Source organism: Dipteris shenzhenensis, chromosome 9 (assembly GCF_047967505.1).
Source record: "Dipteris shenzhenensis isolate YYH24624 ecotype China chromosome 9, Dip_SZ_1.0, whole genome shotgun sequence".
Taxonomy (NCBI): domain Eukaryota; kingdom Viridiplantae; phylum Streptophyta; class Polypodiopsida; order Gleicheniales; family Dipteridaceae; genus Dipteris; species Dipteris shenzhenensis.
In genome coordinates, this window is record NC_141604.1 from 9,696,614 (window position 1) to 9,716,913 (window position 20,300).

General features: G+C 43.9%; 1 protein-coding gene across 1 annotated transcript; it reads right to left on the minus strand.

The window, feature by feature from the left end:
* Positions 1 to 1,865: 1,865 nt before the first annotated feature.
* LOC147898162 (multicopper oxidase LPR1 homolog 1-like) lies at positions 1,866 to 15,015 on the minus strand. Its single transcript, XM_087378861.1, has 6 exons — positions 14,996 to 15,015; positions 14,724 to 14,862; positions 14,616 to 14,622; positions 4,507 to 4,685; positions 3,892 to 3,978; positions 1,866 to 3,305 (listed from the first exon to the last, which is right to left on the minus strand). The coding sequence occupies exons 1-6, from the start codon at positions 15,013 to 15,015 to the stop codon at positions 1,866 to 1,868; spliced, it is 1,872 nt and encodes a 623-aa protein (XP_087234987.1).
* Positions 15,016 to 20,300: the final 5,285 nt, after the last annotated feature.

Sequence of the window (20,300 nt, forward strand, 5' to 3'; positions counted from 1 at the left end):
GGGGAGTAAAAGGGGGGGAATGTAACGGGTGGCCCGTTGACAAGGGACTGAAGGTCTCAATCCACCCCTCCTCATTTCACCATCCTCGGCATCGACTAAGGGCTGAGGCTCTTAGACCTCTAGGGGAGCAGCTCTATGAGGACCAGCTTCGACATCGACCGCAGGAGAAATCCTTGCCCTCCATTTGGGTCAAGGGGAGAGCAGCCCTTTGATATGACCATGTGATCCATCCAAGGGGAGCAGCCCATGGTATGAATGGATCCTCACCATGGCTCTTGAGGGGGCTAAATTCAAACGGGCAAGTTTGAATTCATTGGGCCTTACAAGTGGCTGTTGGTGGAAAAAGACCAAAGGAGGAAAGGCTGCTTTAAAGAAGGCAGCCGATCGTTTGAAGCAAGGGGACTAAGTCCCTCCAAAATCATCAACACTTGACACACACAGGGATTCAGATCCAATCGACTACGGCCTGAGGGTAGCTTGGGAAAGGAGGTTGAGAGAGAGCTGAGAGCTCCCTGGAAAAGAGCCCTGAGTGTTGGTGAGGATTTTTCATAGCATCTGAGAGATGCTTCTCTAGTAATCTTCACACTATGACTAGTGAAGGAGCTCCTAAGCTCTAGAAGGGCACCCGACCCTTACGATCTCGGGGCCAGGCCCATGACAATCCTTGTCTAGAGTTTGGTTGTTCGTATTTGATCCAGGAGGTTCTAAGTTCAATCCTCGTCGCGGTTGGCGCATTCTTTTTGGCACAAATCGCTATTTTTGGAGGCACCGCCATCTCCTTTTGGCAGCGTGCTAGTTTAGCCCTAGCTAGCCAGTTTTAGTCATAATTAGTCGGATTTGGGGGTTTTGAGATCTGATTTCACGGGCATGTGTCCCCACGTCTTGAGTCTCTTGAGAAGGCAGGAAGGTGTTCCTTTTGATACATGGCACTCCGACAAGCTTTGTGTGAACGAGAGCTTCTACATAAGAAGTAGCTCTGGAAGGACTTCCAGTCCATTCTTCTGAGCATCGGAAGGTTAGGGAACCTTTGTGAAGGTGAAGGACATTCAGTGAGGTGGAGTTCCAATCAGGAGCTCATCCAAAACTCAGTCAAGCCGATCTTTGGATCCTAGTAGGGGACCAACTCGGGGAGCAAAGGAAAAGTGAAAAATTTTGAGGTGAGAACTTTGCTCTCGCGACAAAAGGGGGGGTTTTGAAAATTACAAGGCAAAGGGGGTTGAGCGGAGCGAAGACGGGAGAGAAACATACGGCTGAAAATTACGAGGCAGAGGGGGCTAAGCGGAGCGAAGAGGGGAGAGATACACAGGTGAAGAGGGCCTGAAAATAGAGGCACAACGATTGGCTTGGCAAAGGGAGGAAAGGGCATAGCGATTGGCTTGGCAAAGGGAGTAAAGGGGGGCGGAGGTAGAGGGAAGAGGGAAACGCAGTGGGCTTATGCAGCCCAATAATCACGCACTGGGTTGAAAGGGGATGGCGAGGAGGCATGAAGCAGGAGAGATGCAATGTCACGCGAGCATGGAGAGGAAAGCACTGGGCTACGTTGAGATACAGAGAATTTTTAAGGACTTTGACCTCCATCTAGAAAGTTCATTAATTTTTGGATGTATCTTATTGAGCCTTCCTTTTCACCCCTCTTGCTTTCTCCAGAACTAATTAATGGATTTTTCTCTCTCATAGCCCGCCTATTCAAATCCATTGCTCTTGACAACTCGTGCAAAACATCTCTTCTTAATTTGCACTGCACAAAGTTACAATCAGATTGGGAACGTATACATCATGACCCAGCTTACTGCACGAATCTCCTGTTTGCAGGCAGCAGCAGCAACAGGAGAAAAGATAAATAGCAGAAAACTGAAGCTCTGTCATCACAATTGTGGGCGTAGCAACTTCAACGGCCTCATCATGTCGTTGTCTTCATGCCCCATAAGATGGCAGTGCCAAAGGTATCCAGGGTCTGCAGTTGCATCAAACGGAAAGGGCGAGCCATCCTGAGCTGTAAACCTGATCACAATCCGCGTGATATTCCCCGGCCACACCGTCAATGTATCCTTCCATCCGACCATGTATGGTAATGGGTTTTTTGGGTACTCTGTGTAGCAGCTTCCAGAATTCGGATACTCCACCTGGATAGAACAGCTGTCGTTGGTGTACTTTGCAAGGTCGAAGCTCTGTAGGTTGAGGACCTGGAAATTGATCAGATGAATATGTATTGGGTGAGCTTCGTCGGTAAGATTGATCAATTCCCAGATTTCTGTCGCTCCTAACGTTGGGGTCTCTGTGGCAGGATCGCTCCATCTGAGATAATTCAGAATGAACTGCACTGGCACACTCGACACGCCGCTGTAGACATCGATGAGCCTCAGGCTCCTGACGACTGCGTTCTGCGTGGGGATGATCATTTGGTTTGTGAGATAAGAAGGAATGTCGTCGTCGTCGCCGTCGTCGGAGTTCGGGTCTCGTTTTGAGATGATGAATTTGAGAATATCTCGCGTGTTTCCCGGACCACTGACTCCATTGGGGAAAGGAGCTCTGGCGGAGTTCACAAGGCGGACTTCGCTGCCGGGGGAGAGGCTGCCGAAGTCGATGATAACGTCCACTCGCTCGGCAGAAGCCAGGAGGATGGTTTCGAGGTACTGGGGTTGGGGGAGGTAGCCACCATCGGAGCCGATCTGGCAGAACTGGAGCTGGAGGGAGGCCTCCAAAGACAGCAACAGAGCGCGTTCTGTGTTGGCATTGAGCATGCGGAATCGATACTTGCGGGGCTGCACCCTGAGGAAGGGCCAGACCTTGCCATTGACGATCATGGTGTCGCCGAAGGAGTCGGGGCACCAGGAGGGGTGAATCGAGGGGGTGCTACCGATGGAGGGGAAGTTGATATGCCCATTCGCGAAGAACCTCTTGTCTTGGAAGAGGAGGGGGATTTCGAAGTGGCCCTTGGGCAAGGAGAGACCTGATTCATCGTAAGGGGAGCGAATGATGTAGAGGCCGAAGAGGCCGGCAGCGAGGTTAAGGCGATTCATGCCAACGGTGTGGTCGTGGTACCAGAGAGTGCGAGGAGGCTGCGCGTTGGGGTAGCGGTAGTTCTGCGAGGAGAATGTCCCTCCTGTTTCGCCATAGAAGGTGAACCAGGCGTCGGGATGGCCGTCTGAGTAGCTGGGGGCCTCGGCCCCGTGCAGATGAACCACCAGAGGCACCCCCCCGCGCATCAGTTGTGGTATTCCTATGGAATCGTCGATGGGCAAGAAATGTTGCTTGTCCTGGATATGATTTTGCCAAGTTATCTGTGCCTCCTCCCATCTCCTGGCCTGCAAGCAAACAAGCATGAAATCAGTGCCTTTGTCAATTCAACTAGAAAACAAGTTCTGCCAAGCCAAGCGAGCGAGCAGCACGTGAAGCAAGCTCACAAGCAAGACTGGACAGTAGCTAATATGTCAAGCTAGGAAGGAAGCAAGCGGCCAGCCATTGAGCCACAAGCGAATAACAGCAAGTCATATAGAGACCAAGCAAACAAGACCTTGAACGTGAAGCAAGATGCGAGCCAAGCAAGCCGGTAAGCCACTGAACAGCAGCTGCTAGCTATGTCAAAGCAGCAGGCAAGCACACAAGAAGTACTCAAGCTGTGGCTATGTCAAACCAACCAAGGAGGCAAGGTCAACAAGAAAGCGACCCCCATTTGCAGGCATGCAAGGACAAAGCCACTCAATGCAAGTCAAGCAAAGCAGACTTTAAAGTATATGCCCAGCCAAGAAATCGAGCAGGCCAAACATGAAGATCATGAGAACATGGCTTTGTCTAACGATGCATTGCAAATTGCTATATAAAGCCGAGCAGCTTCTATCATCGAGCAACTCTAAGCTGAGGAATATGCAGATGTTGGGGATGAGCACTTGCCTCGAGGGTTGGACCGGGATACTGGGCCGTCCCTGGTGAGGTCCCAAATGCATACAGAGTGGTGCTGGCAAGGTCTCGGTGAAGCTTCTGATTTATCAATCAACCAGCACCACCTAAACAGTCGTTACCAGTTCAAACTCACGCAAACATCATACGTTTATTACCAACAGAATCCCATAAACTAGCAATTATACACCTATCCCTAACCAATGGCTATCAATTGACGACCATCCATCTCACCTCATAGTTTCTTCTCTTTCATGTAGACTGTAACTCTATACCCACATTTTTTGATCACCAGACTTCTGTAACCCTCATGGACGGTCATAATAATAGTAAGGTTACGTAAGATCGATCAGAGTTATGAAACCTTATAAGTCTCCTCTAAGCATGCGAGAAGATACTGTCTATTAACAATGCCTATAAACAGATAACGTTATATATCCCAGCTCACGTAAAAGCGCAACACTTCGCCACCAAAATCTCTGTTACTCTTCATTACAGAACATGATATTTGTCCCACGTCACGTGAGATCGCAAGACCTGTATAACTAAAACTCTAGTGCTCCGCATATCAACATTATATGGTCTAATATATCCCAAGATGCACCTTACCTGATTGATCTTATATGCTCCCAGCGTCACCGATCCCTCTCCTCCCACTCTAACCACGGGCGGAATCGGAAGCTCATCCACAAACCGTTCCAAGGCCGGGCTCGCTCTCTCTTCGAAGCACTCTGACAGCTGGTCAGCTGCGGCTGTGCCATCCTCCCTTGAACTGAGAACGATCACAACTGTTAGTAAAGAAGTCCATCTGGGAAAACCAGACCTAGAACTAGTACACAAGAAAGATTTCCAGGCCATTTTCTTCCAGAGCCATTCCTGAACGTGAAAGCTGGATTTCCCAGTTTCTTTATCTTGCTCTAGTTGGCTGCAAGCTCTCGTGCAGTCGCAAAGGGCGTGGACACAGCATTTTCCAGAGACCTCTCCCTCTCAAAAAATAAGCATGCCTACTTCTTTCACCGTTGGTATGTACCGGCTTTTCAAAAAAATTATTATACGGTTCGGTGGATCTGTGCTCATTACTATATCATGCTTAAGTAGCTCTTTTATACAGGTAGGTAGGAGACGATTTTATACTCTTCTCTCCTACCTCAGTTTTTATTGATATTCTTTTATATTGTCTCTCTCATTAGAGTAGACCTAATATATTATATTAGCGGCTACTGAAGTCGCTTAGGGTGATCTTCCGACTTCCAATTGTTCTTTGTTCTTTTAAGTTCTTGTTACCACTTTTAGAATGGTTTTCCAACACCTCTCTCTCTCTCTCCCTACCCATATAGACAAGCATTTTATGCTCTCTTGTTACCTTTCCCCTAAAATATGTGCATGATTTCAGCTTGAATGTCTTGGCCATGTAATGAGCATCTAAATAGCATATCCAATCCCCAAACCTACCATCCAAAAGACCACTAGCAAGCCAAGTGATCCACTAATGTTTTTTTTTAGTAATTACAAAAGAATGTTGTTTGTTAGAAAATTTCCCTTGTGAAAAGGGTGATACAAAATCGCTCAAACGAGGCGAGCAACAGAAGCATATACATGCCGAAGATATACAACATTGTTCGTTACAAAATTATCCTTTCGAAAAGGGTGATACAAAATTGCTCAAACGAGCTAACATACAGAAGCATATACATGCTGAAGTATATACAAACTACTACTACTACTGCTCATTTGAATCGTGGTCCTCATCCTCATCATCATCGTGGTCATGTTGGCCTGGATCCCTAGCCCTCATGAGCTATGCCTGATCCCTGGCTCTCGTCGAAGCTGTGTAAGCCTAATCCCTCGTCATCACCGCTCACCTCCGCTGATGGGACATTTGAGCTTGCACTCTAAGAGTGAAATCATATTAATTAGAAATTAGATTAGAACTTAAAGAATAAAATAATTTAAAAAGTGAGATTACAAGTAGGAGTAGACTTATACCATGCGAGCAGCCACCTCAGCCCAATCGACCGTCGCTCCCATGGCCTCCATCTCCATCACTCTTTGTGTGTGGGAAGGTGACCCATCGCAACTTGCTGTGGGTCCAATTTACGAGAGTTAGATAAAGTGCATGCAATATGTAATAAAATAAATAGAATAATAAATTAAATGAGAAGTACACTTACCACGGTTGCCTCGAACACTGACCGTCTGCTTGCACCAAGAGGGAAAAAAGAAGAGGGAAAAAGAGCATAAGCATAATCAAATGAAAAGCATATGCATAAAAGAAAAAGAGAGAAAGCATATGCTTATGCTTATGCATGAGCATATGCATATGCTCATGCATAAGCATAAGCATAAGCATAAGTGCTTATGCATAAGCAATGCTCATGCATAAGCATATGCATATGCTTATGCATAAGCATAAGCATAAGCATAAGCATAGGCAAATGCATATGCTTATGAAAGGAAGAGAAAAGAGGATGAAAGAAAGAAAATAAGAGAGGGGAAAAGAAGAGAAGGAAGAGGAAGGAAGAGGGGAAAAGAGCATAAGCATAAGAGAAGGAAAAGCATATGCATAAGAGAAAAAGCATATGCTTATGCTTATGCATGAGCATATGAGCATATGCTCATGCATAAGCATAAGCATAGGCAAATGCATATGCTTATGAAAAGAAGAGAAAATGTTTAGAGAAGCAACTTTCCAAAGGGATTGGATTGAGGGGACAAGCATAAGCCTATAAATAAGGAGAAAGCATGAAAGGAAGGGAAAGAGGAGGAAGAGAAATACTAAAAAGAGAAGAGGTGAGTTTTCTTTCTTTCACTAAATCTCGTTTTTTGTCCTTAACCTCTAAAAATCAAGCATGAAAATTAGCACATAGGCTTAGCAATGCAGAGAAACATGCTTCAACACTCACAAAATGAAATCTCACAAAAAATGAACTTACATAGCTTAAAGAGACACACCTTCTTGAAAAACTTCCTTTCATACAAGCAGAGAGAGAGAAGGGTGAAGAGGGAGCACAAGTGTTGGGAGAGGGGCTAGGTAGGGGTGAGGAGTGTGGGGAATAGAGAGGAGGAAAGCGAGGTAACTGAAAACAGTGTAACATCTAATTCATGTACGTAACATTGGTACCCGTTTTAAGATTCCCTCAAAAATTCATTAAAATTATAACTTTTTCAAAAAAAGGTCATATTTTGCAAAGTGAATTTTTCAAAACTTTTAAAATCCTATCAATTTTGGTATGTAATGCCTGCAAATCATGAAGGACCTCGACTACAGAGCACAATATCAATGTATTTAAAAAAATCAAGAAGTCTGTAATTCTTTTTTCTTCCTTTGACCTTTTATTTTCAATAGAAAAACTACATGATTCAACTTTCATTTCTGCGTGTAGTAACATAACCTTATTAAAATTCTTAAGTTAAACTTTGTGATATCACATAGAGTACTGAAAGAATTAAAAAACATCATTAAATTAATGGGAAAAAGTAAATGTCTCCTTCAAAACATTCAATGCATGTATGGATTCTCAAATGTCTTAAGAACACTTGTCTATTGAAACAATTCAAAATCACAAAATTGTCAATATAATTCCATAATTGGAGTCTACTCAATTCTCCCATATGTGTCATCTACATCATTTTTATAACCATCCCCAACAACAAATTAATGGGGAAAACTAAATGTTCAAAACATTCAAAGCATATGGATTCTAAAATGTCTTAAGAACACTTGTCTATTGAAACCATTCAAATACAAAAAACTGTCAATACAATTCCATAACTAGAGTCTACTCAATTCTCCCATATCTGTCATCTACCTCATCTTCATCACCCTCCCTAGTCTAGGTTTCCTGTATGGGTTTGTCAATCGATTTCTCTTTCACAACCTCCTTCTCCCATGTATCAACTAGCTTGCCTACCTCCGTAAAATCGGGTTTCAATATCTCAAGAGGTTGGGGTTCCCTTAACGAGGCTACCAGCAAATCTGCATCGAACTTCCCACCTTTCAAACCAAGCTCTTGATGCTCATCAGGCAAGTGATGAATAGCAGTCACTTTTTTCTTTATGTAATCACATTGAATAGGATCTTTTTCAATTGCAATTACATTTCGACTCTTTTTTAAGGCACATGCTGCGACTGTGCCTGAACCAGTAAATAGATTGAGTATCCACTCATGCTCATTGGTAAACAAATCTATGAGCTGATTAATTAGGAGTAAGTTGTGGTTTTTGATAAGGATTTACTATCTGTTAGATATCAATGCTCCACTCTCCTGTAACTACACGGGAACCAACTAACTCTACTTGTAAGCCCCCATATAAGGAGAAGGCATTTGAGTAGCTCAGTTATCCTGTAGGTCCTGGTTTGGACACCAGATGGGAGCCATGTGTGGCATGATGGCTGGACGGCTTCAGATAGAGTTGGCACACTACCAACTAGGCTACATGCAAGTGTGGGAAGGCATCCCTTGACTGACGGCACTAAGGGTGGACGCAGCATTTCCCGAGGTAGCCCACTCTCGGGTTACGGGGCCCGTTTGGAGCCTCAGATGATCCCGGATGGCTCTGGGCCGAATGGACTCCGTAGGTTAGTTGCTTTGTTTTGTGCACTGGTTCTATCGTATGGTTGGTGGCCTATTTTGGGACCGACCCCCAGTCGATCGTTTTGGGCGGAGTGGGTCGTTCACCCAATTGAACCTAACTGACTACGACTGGTGGCTAGATAAGAGCAAGCTCATAAAGCCCATTTCATCACTAGCTATAGCAACCCTGATTCCTTAGCATCCAGCCTCCGTCTTCTACTGTTTCCAGCATGCCATCGAAGCTTCTTTCACAGGAGCACATAGTTGGGAGGCAGCGCCATCTATTGTATTTGTTCTACAGTAATCAAATTTTTGATTCTCCATACTATCTTGTTTTCTCTCTTGCGTACGAGATCCTGTTATCTATTGAGCATAGATGTTGTATTATTTTCTTACATGGTATCAGAGCCTGGACTCTAGCAAGAAGATTTGGTAGTGTGTTTTCTATTTGCGAGCAGATTGTGAGAGATGGCCCAGCCCGCAAGACTGCGAATCCCACCGTTTGGCGAAAGCGAAAAGTTGGACGGCTCTAACTATCCACTCTGGAAGTTCAAGATGAAGACCATCCTAAGTGCATATGAGCTTTGAGACACTGCTACTGGGGTGGACGTGAGGCCGGTTGCAAGATCGGATCCAGCCAATGTAGGACAATAGATAGTACCAACTGCGGATGAGATTCTCGCATGGACAAGAAGAAATGCAAATGCGCTGTGTTCTATTGTCTGCACTGTAAGGCATGGACGGTCTTGAAAAATCAGTATGAGATCACGAATCAGATGCGGATTCAGAATCTGGAGACTCAACTCACGAACAAGAAATTGTCTGAGTCTGAAGCGGTAGAGAAGTTCATCACCAGGGTGAAGAATCTGCGCGATCAAATGACTGCGATTGGCATCACCATCATCAGCGAGAATCTAGCACGAAGGTGCATACGGATTCTCCCACCAAAGTACGACTGTCTTGTTACGGCGCTGAATACGCAAAACAAAAATCCATCCCTCAACTTTGAGGATTTTAGCGTGATGCTTCTGGAGGAGGAGATGCGTCAAAAGACGAGGACTGGAGAAGATTCGGCTTTCTACGCTGGATCAAAAAAGGTAAGGGTAAGGACTCTAGTAATCCATGTTCTTCTGATGATAAAAAGAGAAAGAAGAAGATCAAGTGCTTTTATTGCAACAAGGCAGGGCACAAGCAGAATGAGTGCCAAAAGAAGATTGTAGATGAGAAGAACGGAGTAAAGAAAGAGTCCAGCAACAGCATGCAGGCAATACCAGTAGAGCTATTCATCGCAATTGAGGAGATTTGCACGGAGGTAGTTCATGTACCTGCGGATGAACCGTGGATCATTGACAGTGGTGCATCGCACCACATGACCAGTCGGAAGGATTGGTATACCTCTCTATAGTTGGTAGGGAATGACATCCTGGTAGTAGTCGGCAATGATGCAAAATGTCCAGCAAAAGGAAAAGGTACGATTGCTCTCAAGTCAGATGGAGTTATAAAATAGTTGTCCGATGTTCTTTATGTGCTAGATATCAAGAGGGACTTGTTGTCCATTTCCGCGATCTCGGATCGGGACCTCAAAGTTCACTTCGATAAGAATGGTGCATAGATTGTGGATCTTCAAGGGAAGGTTGTTGGTAAAGGTACACGGCACAACAACATTTACGAACTCTCAGCTTTCAGTGCTCGAGCAGATGTGAAGAACACTAAGCTGTGGCATGAGAGTTTTGGTCATCTAAACCTTAGTTCTTTGAAGGAGATGCATAAAAGTGGACTGATTGTCCATTTCGCGATCTCGGATCGGGATCTCAAAGTTCACTTCGATAAGAATGGTGCACAGATTGTGGATCTTCAAGGGAAGGTCATTGGTAAAGGTACACGGTGCAACAACATTTACGAACTCTCAGCTTTCAGTGCTCGAGCGGATGTGAAGAACACTAAGCTTTGGCATGAGAGTTTTGGTCATCTAAACCTTAGTTCTTTAAAGGAGATGCATAAAAGTGGAATGATTGCAGACCTACCAGAAATTTCAGATCTGCCCGATGTATGTGAAGCTTGCATGATGGGCAAGCAACATCAGCATCCCTTTCCTAAAGAGGCCAGTAGGGCAAAGGCTCCTCCAGAGCTCATTCACACGGACCTCTGCGAAAAGATGGAGACGGAAGCTTTGGGTGGTTCCTACTACTTCATGACGCTGATCGAGGACTACAGTAGAAGGATATGGATATACTTCCTGAAGACTAAAGACGAGGATTTTAGTAGGTTCAAGGAATGGCATGTAATGGTCGAGAAAGAAACAGGGAGGAAAGTGAAGAAGTTGAGATCAGACAGAGGTGGAGAGTTCACATCAACTGAATTCGAAAGTTACTGCAAAAGTCACGGAATCAAGAGGCAGAAAACCCCGCCACATACATCACAGCAAAATGGAGTAGCAGAACGTAAGATATGCGTCATCTACAAAATGGGCTGGAGTATGATAAAGGGAAAGATTTGCCAAAGACTTTCTGGGCTGAAGCACGTAACACTACAGTTTACATTCTGAATCATAGCTACACGAAAGCTGTGAACGGGATGACTCCACTGTAGGCCTTTTCTGGTAAGAAACCTTCAGTTGCACATTTCAGAGTTTTTGGATGTGACTGTTTTGTGCATGTCCCTGATACTAACAGGACCAAATAGGAACCGAAGAGCCAGAAGTGTATTTTCTTGGGCTATAGTGAAGAGGCGAAGGGTTACCGTCTCTATAACCAAGAAGGTAATTGTAAGTCGCGATGTGGTCTTCTTAGAACAGCCGCATCAATTGGACGAGGATGCTTCCTTCGCAGACATTCAGGACCAGGATATCCATCGAATAACACCACCAACAGCAGACCAAACTCCCCCAACGGTGCTTGGGAGGATTCAAGATAAAGAAGATGAAGAAGAGCCTACAAAACCATAACGGCAACGGCCATTCCCGAAGTGGGTAAAGCAGCTTTTGGATGGTAGAGAACCTCCAGCCATTGAGGAGGAGCCATCTCAACACCGCCGGTCCAAGAGATTAGAGGAGCAAAGAAGGGCGTAGGAACACTTGGTCAACTATGCTTTGATGATAGAAGTGATCCGTACTGATGAACCCAAGTGTCTTGAAGAGGCACAGGGCGATGATAGGTGGATGGAGGCTATGCAGTCAGAGTATGGCTCCATAATGAAGAACAGCACTTGGGACCTTGTGGATCGACCACCAAATGCAAGGTAATCGGAACCAAGTGGGTGTACAAGACCAAGTATAAGTCCGACGACACGTTGGATAAGTACAAGGCTCGGCTCATGGCAAAACGATTTGCACAGGTACATGGTTTTGATTATCAAGATACTTTTGCTCCCACAGCTCGACTAACCACAATTTGTAGTGTTTTGGCTTTAGCTGCCCAAGGAAGTTGGCCCGTGTTTCAGATGGATGTGAAATCCTCCTTTCTGAATGGAGATCTCAAGGAGGAGGTATACGTGGAACAACCACCAGGTTTTGAGATCCCCAGTTCAGAAGGTAAAGTCTGCAAACTGAAGAAGGCACTTTACGGGCTAAAACAGGCCCCACGAGCATGGTACCAGCGAATTGATGCCTACTTTCTGCAAAATAGGTTCAGGATGAGCCCATCTGATGCAAATTTGTATATCTTCAGAGAAGGAGGCAGGTGTATGATCGTGGTCCTTTATGTGGACGACCTTGTCATAACAGGGAACCATGAAGAGAAGATCTTGCAGATGAAGCATTTGCTAGGAAGAGAGTTTGAAATGACAGACCTCGGACTGATGCATTTCTGTTTGGGGATTGAAGTTTGGCAGGAGCCGAAATAGATCTTCATTTCATAGCTGAAGTATGCTGGAGAGATACTGAAGGCATTTGGCATGGCTGAGTGCAAGACAATTGGTACCCCTATGGACGTTGACATGAAGCTCTCAAACGAGGATTCATCACCACTGGTGGACGAAGCGAAGTACAGAAGGCTAGTGGGCAGCTTGATTTACCTGTGCAACACACGACCGGACATCAGTTTTGCGACTGGTATACTAAGCAGGTTTTCCAATAAGCCTCGGGAGAACCATCAGAGGGCAGGGATGCGGGTGCTGAAATACATCAAAGGCACACTTGATTATGGCATCACCTATACCAAGGGCAATATCTTGACCGGATTCTGTGACTTGGATTGGGCAAGAGACGTGGACAGCAGGAGATCAGTGACAGGGTACTGTTTCTCACTTGGATCTGGAGTTGTGTCATGGGTCAGCAAGAAGCAACCCATAGTTGCTCTTTCTTCTACCGAGGCCGAGTACAAATCTGCATGCTTTGCTTCTTGCGAGGCAGTGTGGTTGAGGAGGATTTTGGGGGACATGGGTGTAGTGCAGAACAAGCCGGCGCAGTTATCATGTGACAATCAGAGTTGCATGGCGATTGCAAAGAACCCAGTGTTCCACGCTCGCACAAAACACGTTGAGATTCAATATCACTTTGTACACGAGCTCATCATGGATGGAGAGGTCGACTTGGTGTACTGTTTGACTACAAAGAATGATGCGAACATCTTCATGAAGGCTCTTGGAAGAGACTTGCTAGAGAGGCATCTTCATCGACTTGGCATTGGGCCAAAAAAGTAAGTTCACTTGCGGGTGGACATTGAGGGGGGGTGTTAGATATCAATGCCCCACTCTCGTGTAACTACGCGGGAACCAGCTAACTCTATTTGTAAGCCCCCCATATGAGGAGAAGGCATTTGAGTAGCTTGATTATCTGGTAGGTCCTGATTTGGACACCAGATGGGGGCCATGTGTGGCCTGATGGCTGGACGGCTTCAAATAGAGTTGGCACACTGCAACTAGGCTACATGCAAGTGTGGGAAGGCATCCCTTGACTGACCGCACTGAGGGTAGACGGAGCATTTCTCAAGGTAGCGCACTCTCGGGTTGTGGGGCCCGCTTGGAGCCTCAGATGATCCCGGATGGCTCTGGGCCGAACGGTGACTGTAGGTCAATTGCTCTGTTTTGCGCACCGGTTCTATCGTATGGTCGGTGGCCTACCGACCCCTAGTCAATCATTTTGGGCGGACTGGGTCGTTCACCCAATTGAGCCTAACCGACTACGACTGGTGGCTATATAAGAGCAAGCCCGTGAAGCCCATTTCATCACTGGCTACAGCAACCCTGATTCCTTAGCATCCAGCCTCCATCTTCTACTATTTCCAGCATGCCATCGAAGCTTCTTTCACAGGAGCGCATGGTTGGGAGGCAACGCCATCTATTGTATCAGTTCTACACTAATCAAATTTTTGATTCTCCATACTATCTTGTTTTCTCTCTTGTGTATGAGATCCTGTCTTCTGTTAAGCACAGACGTCGTATTATTTTCTTACACTATCTTCCCATTCTTATCCATGGTCACATGCCTGAGCTTCTTTGTCACAGTTGGAATAATGAAATGATAAAGAGTAAATCGAATAGATGAGGGAAAATTGATGTGACCAATATTTTATTTTCCATCCATAGACCAATACCCAACTGAAGTGTTTACTGTAGCAGACGTGAATCGATGTTCTTTCATTTGTCTCACATTGGGTTTTATTCTACGACATGAAATAAAAATAAGTTTTAAATTTATCGAAATAAAACACAATTATAAAAATAATAATTGACCCAAAAAATTCTTTGCATTTCATTGCTACACTCACCAATAAAGGCGGTCATGTCCAGCACATTTATCATTGATGACACTCATCACTGCCCCAGACTCCAAGTTTGAATGAAAAACTACGACACGCCAAAGCATTGCCATCATAATTGACATGAACTAGTCAAGAAGACTCATTAGTTCCTTTGCTTTGTAAGGGACCTCATCAAAGGTGGATCTGGGAACATTAAATCCATATGGTATGTCTACAATGACCAATGTGTACTCATTCTTTGGAACTATCTTCGACAATTCATTGCAATTTCCATTGAGCACACGATAAAAGTTTGGTGAATGGTCTTCTCCCCTGTCAAACTCAACATGTCATCACTAAGAGTTATAGATTGTTGTCGAGTTCAATAGTCTTTTTCTTTTGCAGCCTGGTCAATTAAATTGCTTAAAGCTTGCAGGCATCACACTACTCTTAGATCCCTTCTTACCTCTTTTCTGAAGGTGGTTGTTAAAAAAACAGTTCAATATTTTAAACATTCAAATGTACAATTCGAAAGAAAAATTCCATTAGCATATGTATACCAAATCTGACATACCATGCTTTTGAATACATTGAAATATGGAGCCAAGATCTCCATCCTACTGCTCTCTGGATACTCCTCCCAAACAGCATCCCAATCCGGCATGTTCAATTGTCGGATCATTGCTTCCTGCATTCTCATGTATATTTTATGCCTGCTTTGAAAACACATGTAAAATTCTTCTCACTTTTACAGTTGAAACAAAGTCTATTGAAACATTATTTGCATTTAAGAGATTAATGTAAAATCAAGGGGAGACATGATGCAAAGGAGAGAAGTTTACTTACTCATCAAATTCAATGCCCATCTCGTCCAAAGAGAGATCCCCAGACACCACTCTGCCAAGCACAAACTTAATTAGAATCTCATCTTTAATTCCCTGCATGCTCTTCCATCATAACAAGACAAAGCAACTATAGACGCGCTTGATAGATGCGCAAAATAGCCGACGCATCTATAGGCGCTACTCGAATAGCGAAAATACAGGCGCGTCTAATAGCGCGTCTGCACTGTGAATTAGACACGGATTTAGATGCAAAATAGAGAATATAGAAAGTGAGATTTTGGGACAGGCTAATAAATCTACATCATTGCTTTCCAAACATTGCCCATGATTACCAAAGCACATAATTTTAATAAAAATATCAATGCTTTTTGGCAAACCCACATATACAAAAACTAAGTGAGGTGAGGAGAATGAGACAATATGTAAAATAGTTTTACCAATATCAATGATGGGCTACGGTTCAATCTCATCCTCAATGAGATCAACCCTTGCCAAACTATCTACTTCAAAATCCAAACCAATGTTGAGATTTACAAATACATTCAACCCACTACTACTTGTGCTACTCATGTGCTCATCGAAATCAACATCACTAATGGTAGGCTTGTCCTCACGGGTAATGACCTTAATATTTGTATCTCCTATCTCATGATCATCCTCCTCTCTCGTATCACGGTCATCATCACCTCCATGGCCATGATCATCCTCCATATGCTCCATATTTTTATGTACTATACATCACTTTGGAATGTGGCGTAATAGGTATGACATGCCACCACCTATTATTATCCACCATTGGTTGATAGACAACCCTAGCATACTCCCATTCTTCCATTGTGATATGCATCCCCTCCTCTCTCTCTGCTCTCTCCAGTTTGTCAAGTATCCAATCCACATGAATATCCTTTGGGAGTGCTCTTATATGCTGAGGGTATGGCACACAAGATCCGTGGTGTGTACAAAAGAGGGCCCTTTCTCCTTGTCTTCTTGCCTTTGCATCCTCATATCCTGTCACCCATCTTTTCATCACATCACTATTAAGCATGCAATAGAGGTTGATATTATTAAGCAACTCCATGTCTATTACTCTGCTACGTCCTTTCCCTTGAGGCACAATAGAGGTCATCCTTAGGTCTTCATCATCTCTCCATAGTCGGAGAGAGCTATCCACATCAACAAGAAACCCAGAAATATATACAAGTGAATCTTGTACCACATATAGCAATCTCATCCACCAAATGCACTATGAGATGTAGTTGTCGTGAGAATAGAACGTGGAAATGTCTCCTCCACTAAACAAACCACCTCCACTGACATAACTCGACCATTCTCAAGCGTGGTGGGATCTATTTCCTTTGAGGTCATATACCTAGAAAGAAAAAAGTATGCAATATTAGCAATATGAACACCTTGTATCCTGTAAAGTACCTCACAAGCTCGCCCATCTTGTAAATACAATATTCACATTTTGTGTCCTATAAAGTACCTCACAAGCTCACCCATCTTGTAAATACAATCCTTCACGTCCTTCGATGCACTGCGAGAAATGCTAGTACATAGTATGAACTAAACACACGAGGAATGGTTGATTAGTTGCTTCTAATTCACTCACAAATTTGGAAGGAAAAAGATAATATGCACGTAAAATACTTACTTGGAGCATCTTGTGCCAATCATGAGATTTCAAGCCATACAATTGCTCTACACCTCTTTTCTTGCTCTTTGTGAAGGCCCCCTTCAAACGCCTCATGCATCCAGTGGGAGTATGGATTGTAGTGATAGCATGCTTCACTGCCACCATCTCTAGCTTTGATAACCTCCACAGTGCACGAGGTAAAAAAACACACCCATTTGGCATCTCTTGTGGCCAAGCTTCACGCATCCTCCCTGTGGTGCATAGATCCTCCCTTATGCCTGCGGAATCTCGTGTCCCATTCAAATGTTCCCAAATGGTAGATGCCACATTCTTGAAGATATGCATGGGATCAAGCAGGTGATTGAACTTGAGGTGGGACCAATATGGTAAACGATAAAAGATGGAGTATCTAAACAAAAGCTGGTGTTAGGGGGCAATCTTTATTTCCAGCCAATATAGCACACAATAGTTACAAACCCTTACCGACTCATGCCAAGTAGTGGAGGAGTCGTGGAACCATCCCAAATTCTCATCCAATCTCCCGCAGTGAGTTATTGTGGGGGGAGTTCATTCCAAGGGGCGACATATCTAGGATGATCAGGTGGGAGAAATTGATGGTGATTCTCATAGATAACCTTATTCAATGCGTTTGCCTGTGAGGCAACTAGCAAAGGACCACAAACAGGACATGCATGGTAACATGATGTAGTGAGACTTGAACAATAGATGCAATTAAGAGTTGAAGGTGGGTTTAGGGTGCCACATCATTTGCCTACTCATAATTAAAAGTGCAATGCTTACCTGAACACTTGCCATAGCCTGGGAAGTCATGCATCGTCCCCATCAAGACTGCTTTGCAGTTGAAGTCTCATGATGAGGGAGGTCTACTCACATCATGCACCTTGATACCTCTCCAAAGTATCTCTAGCTGGTCAATCAAAGGCTCCAAATAAACATCAGGATTTTTGACTTTATGTTTCCCTAGAATTAGAAGGGATAACATAACATGTCCTTTCTTACTCACCATAGAGGTTGGAAGATTATAATTCACCAATATCATTGGCCATACACTATAAGAGGTGCTTTTGATACCAAATGGGTTCAGACTGTCCATACCCAATCCAAGTCTCAAGCTCCTAGGTTCTTCCTTGAAGCTTGGCCATGTGTCTTCAATATGCTTCCACGCAGGAGTGTCTGCGGGAGTTCTCCACTTGCCATCAGTTAATCGATGGGAGGAATGCCATGAAATGAGCTCTGCAATATGGATTTGCACTTGAACATATGTTGGATGCAAGGGATTCTGGGAAAATGTTGCAGAACCTTATGAGGCACATCCAAAGTTTTGAGATCTGCTCTATATCTTGCCTCTCCACAAGTAGGACACTCTCTTGCATCCTTATGTGGTCCACGAAACAAAATGCAATCGGTGACGCATGCATGGATGCACTTGTAATCTAATCCTCCAAGAGAGGTCACATGTTTCCTTGCCATATCTCTTGAGGTCGGTAATTTATTCTCCCTTGAAAGCATTTTACACAATAGCTTGCACGTGAAGACCATAAATGAGAAAAAGCATTCGAGTAATTGACCCACTAGCATGATTCACCATGTTTGCAAAATAGACTTTAAAGCTTACTTCAGTAATGCATTCAAACTTGCATTGCTCCAGGTCTGCAAGTTTAGTAACTCAAGGGAGGCACGTAGAACAGAGAATGTGCACCTCTCAAATAGTGGAGTCGATGCTGTGGTAAAAAGATTGTCCTACTCCATGCGATCATCCCTACTTGAGGATTGATGGACATATAAATTCCGCACCATATCATCAAACAGCTCCTCCTCCATGGCCTCATGAGGTAATGGCAGAGGGCTACTATCACCATCACTCCATGCATCCGTAATGGTCCCTCCTGAAGATCCCACCTCATATCGCCGATGCTTCGCTTCCTCACGACGAGCATAGGGCAACATATGCGAGTGTTGCACTGCATCCTGTATCAAATTAAAACGGGATCATAACTCAAACACATGAACACCCATAGGTATCTCAATCAACCTTAAATCTTTAACACTTACCATGTTTACGGTCGCATCCCATTCTCCATACTTTGAGAAGTGATTGAGTGTAATTCCGCGTGCATGATACATGTTTCCTCCACATCGATCACACATACATTTGATTTTTTGCTCCAACCACATTTCGCGATGGTGGATACAGAGGGATTCATCCTCATTAGAGCTACTTATTGAAGATGACGACATCTTAGAGATAAACAACCCAAAAAATTTATTCTTGCATGAGTTGTAAATGTCAAAACTCTGTGGAGTGTCTAAAAGTGCGTCTAACACTGCATCTGTACTGTGGAGCGTGTCTATAGGCACGTCTAAAATGTACTTTAGATGCATTGATAGACATGCGTTTAGATGCGTAGTTAGATGCGCTTTTAGACATGTAGACTGTGAGCTGATTTTTGAACCTACTTTTAGCGCGCTTGCTTTTCTTCACATACTTTTAGCATCGCATGGCTTGCTTTCCTATTAATAAACACAGCTCGGGGCATCCACACTTATCTCCAAGCACCCACACTCATCTCCAGGCTCACACACACTCATCCCCAAGCACATAAGAGAAGAGGGTGAACAAGGAAGAGAAGAAAGAGAAGTAGCTTTGAAGAAGGACAAGAAGCTTCTATACCTCTATCCAAGGTAAGTCTCTTGACAATTAATCTTCTTTAAAAGTTGCTCTCTTTGGATTCGTCCTTTGTTGTATGCAAGGAACGGATGTTTTTGGTACTAGTGTTGTTCTTTTTGGGGTTGGACGCATGTCCTTTTCAATTTCTTAGAAAAAGAGGTCTGTCAGAGCGTGTCTATAGACGCGTCTAACAGTGCGTCTGTCTTTTAGAAAAATAGACAGTCGCACCTATTGATGCGTTGTTAGATGCGCTACGATAGTCTTATGTGTTCTTCCCTTTCCCCTTCCTTTTCCTTCTCTTTCCCTTCCCCTTCCCCTTCCCCTTCCACTTTCACTTCCAAGAAAAGGATTGCATATTGAATGATGGAAATAAGTGATTGCATGAATGAAGAAAGGGATTGCATGAATGATGGAAAAGGATTGCATGATTGAAGAAAGGGATTGCATGAATGATGGAAAGGGAAACCATGATTGAAGAAAGGGATTGCATTCGTGAGGAAATAAGGGATTGCGTTCTCTTTTTCTCTCCTTTCTCCTCTCTTTCCTTCTCTCTTTTTCTCTCTTTCCCTCCTCTCTTTTCTCCTCTCTTTCCTTCTCTCTTTTTCTCTCTTTTATCCTCACCTTTTCTCTCTTTTTCCTTCTCTCTTTTATCCTCTCTTTCCTTCTCTTTTTGTGGTAATTTTTCTCTCTCATCTCCTCTCTTTTTCTCTTTTTTTCTCCTCTCTTTTCCTCTATTTTCCTCTCTTTTCTCCTCTCTTTCCTTCTCTTTGTTTTCCTCTCTTTTATCCCCTCTTTCCTTCACCTTGTCTCTCTTTTTCCTTCTCTCTTTTATCCTCTATTTCCTTCTCTTTTCGTCTCTCTTTTTCTCTCTTATCTCCTCTCTTTCCTTCTCTTTTCGTCTCTTTTCTCATCTCTTTCCTTCTCTCTTTCTCTCTCTTTCCCTCCCCTCTTTTCTCGTCTCTTTCCTTCTCTCTTTTTCTC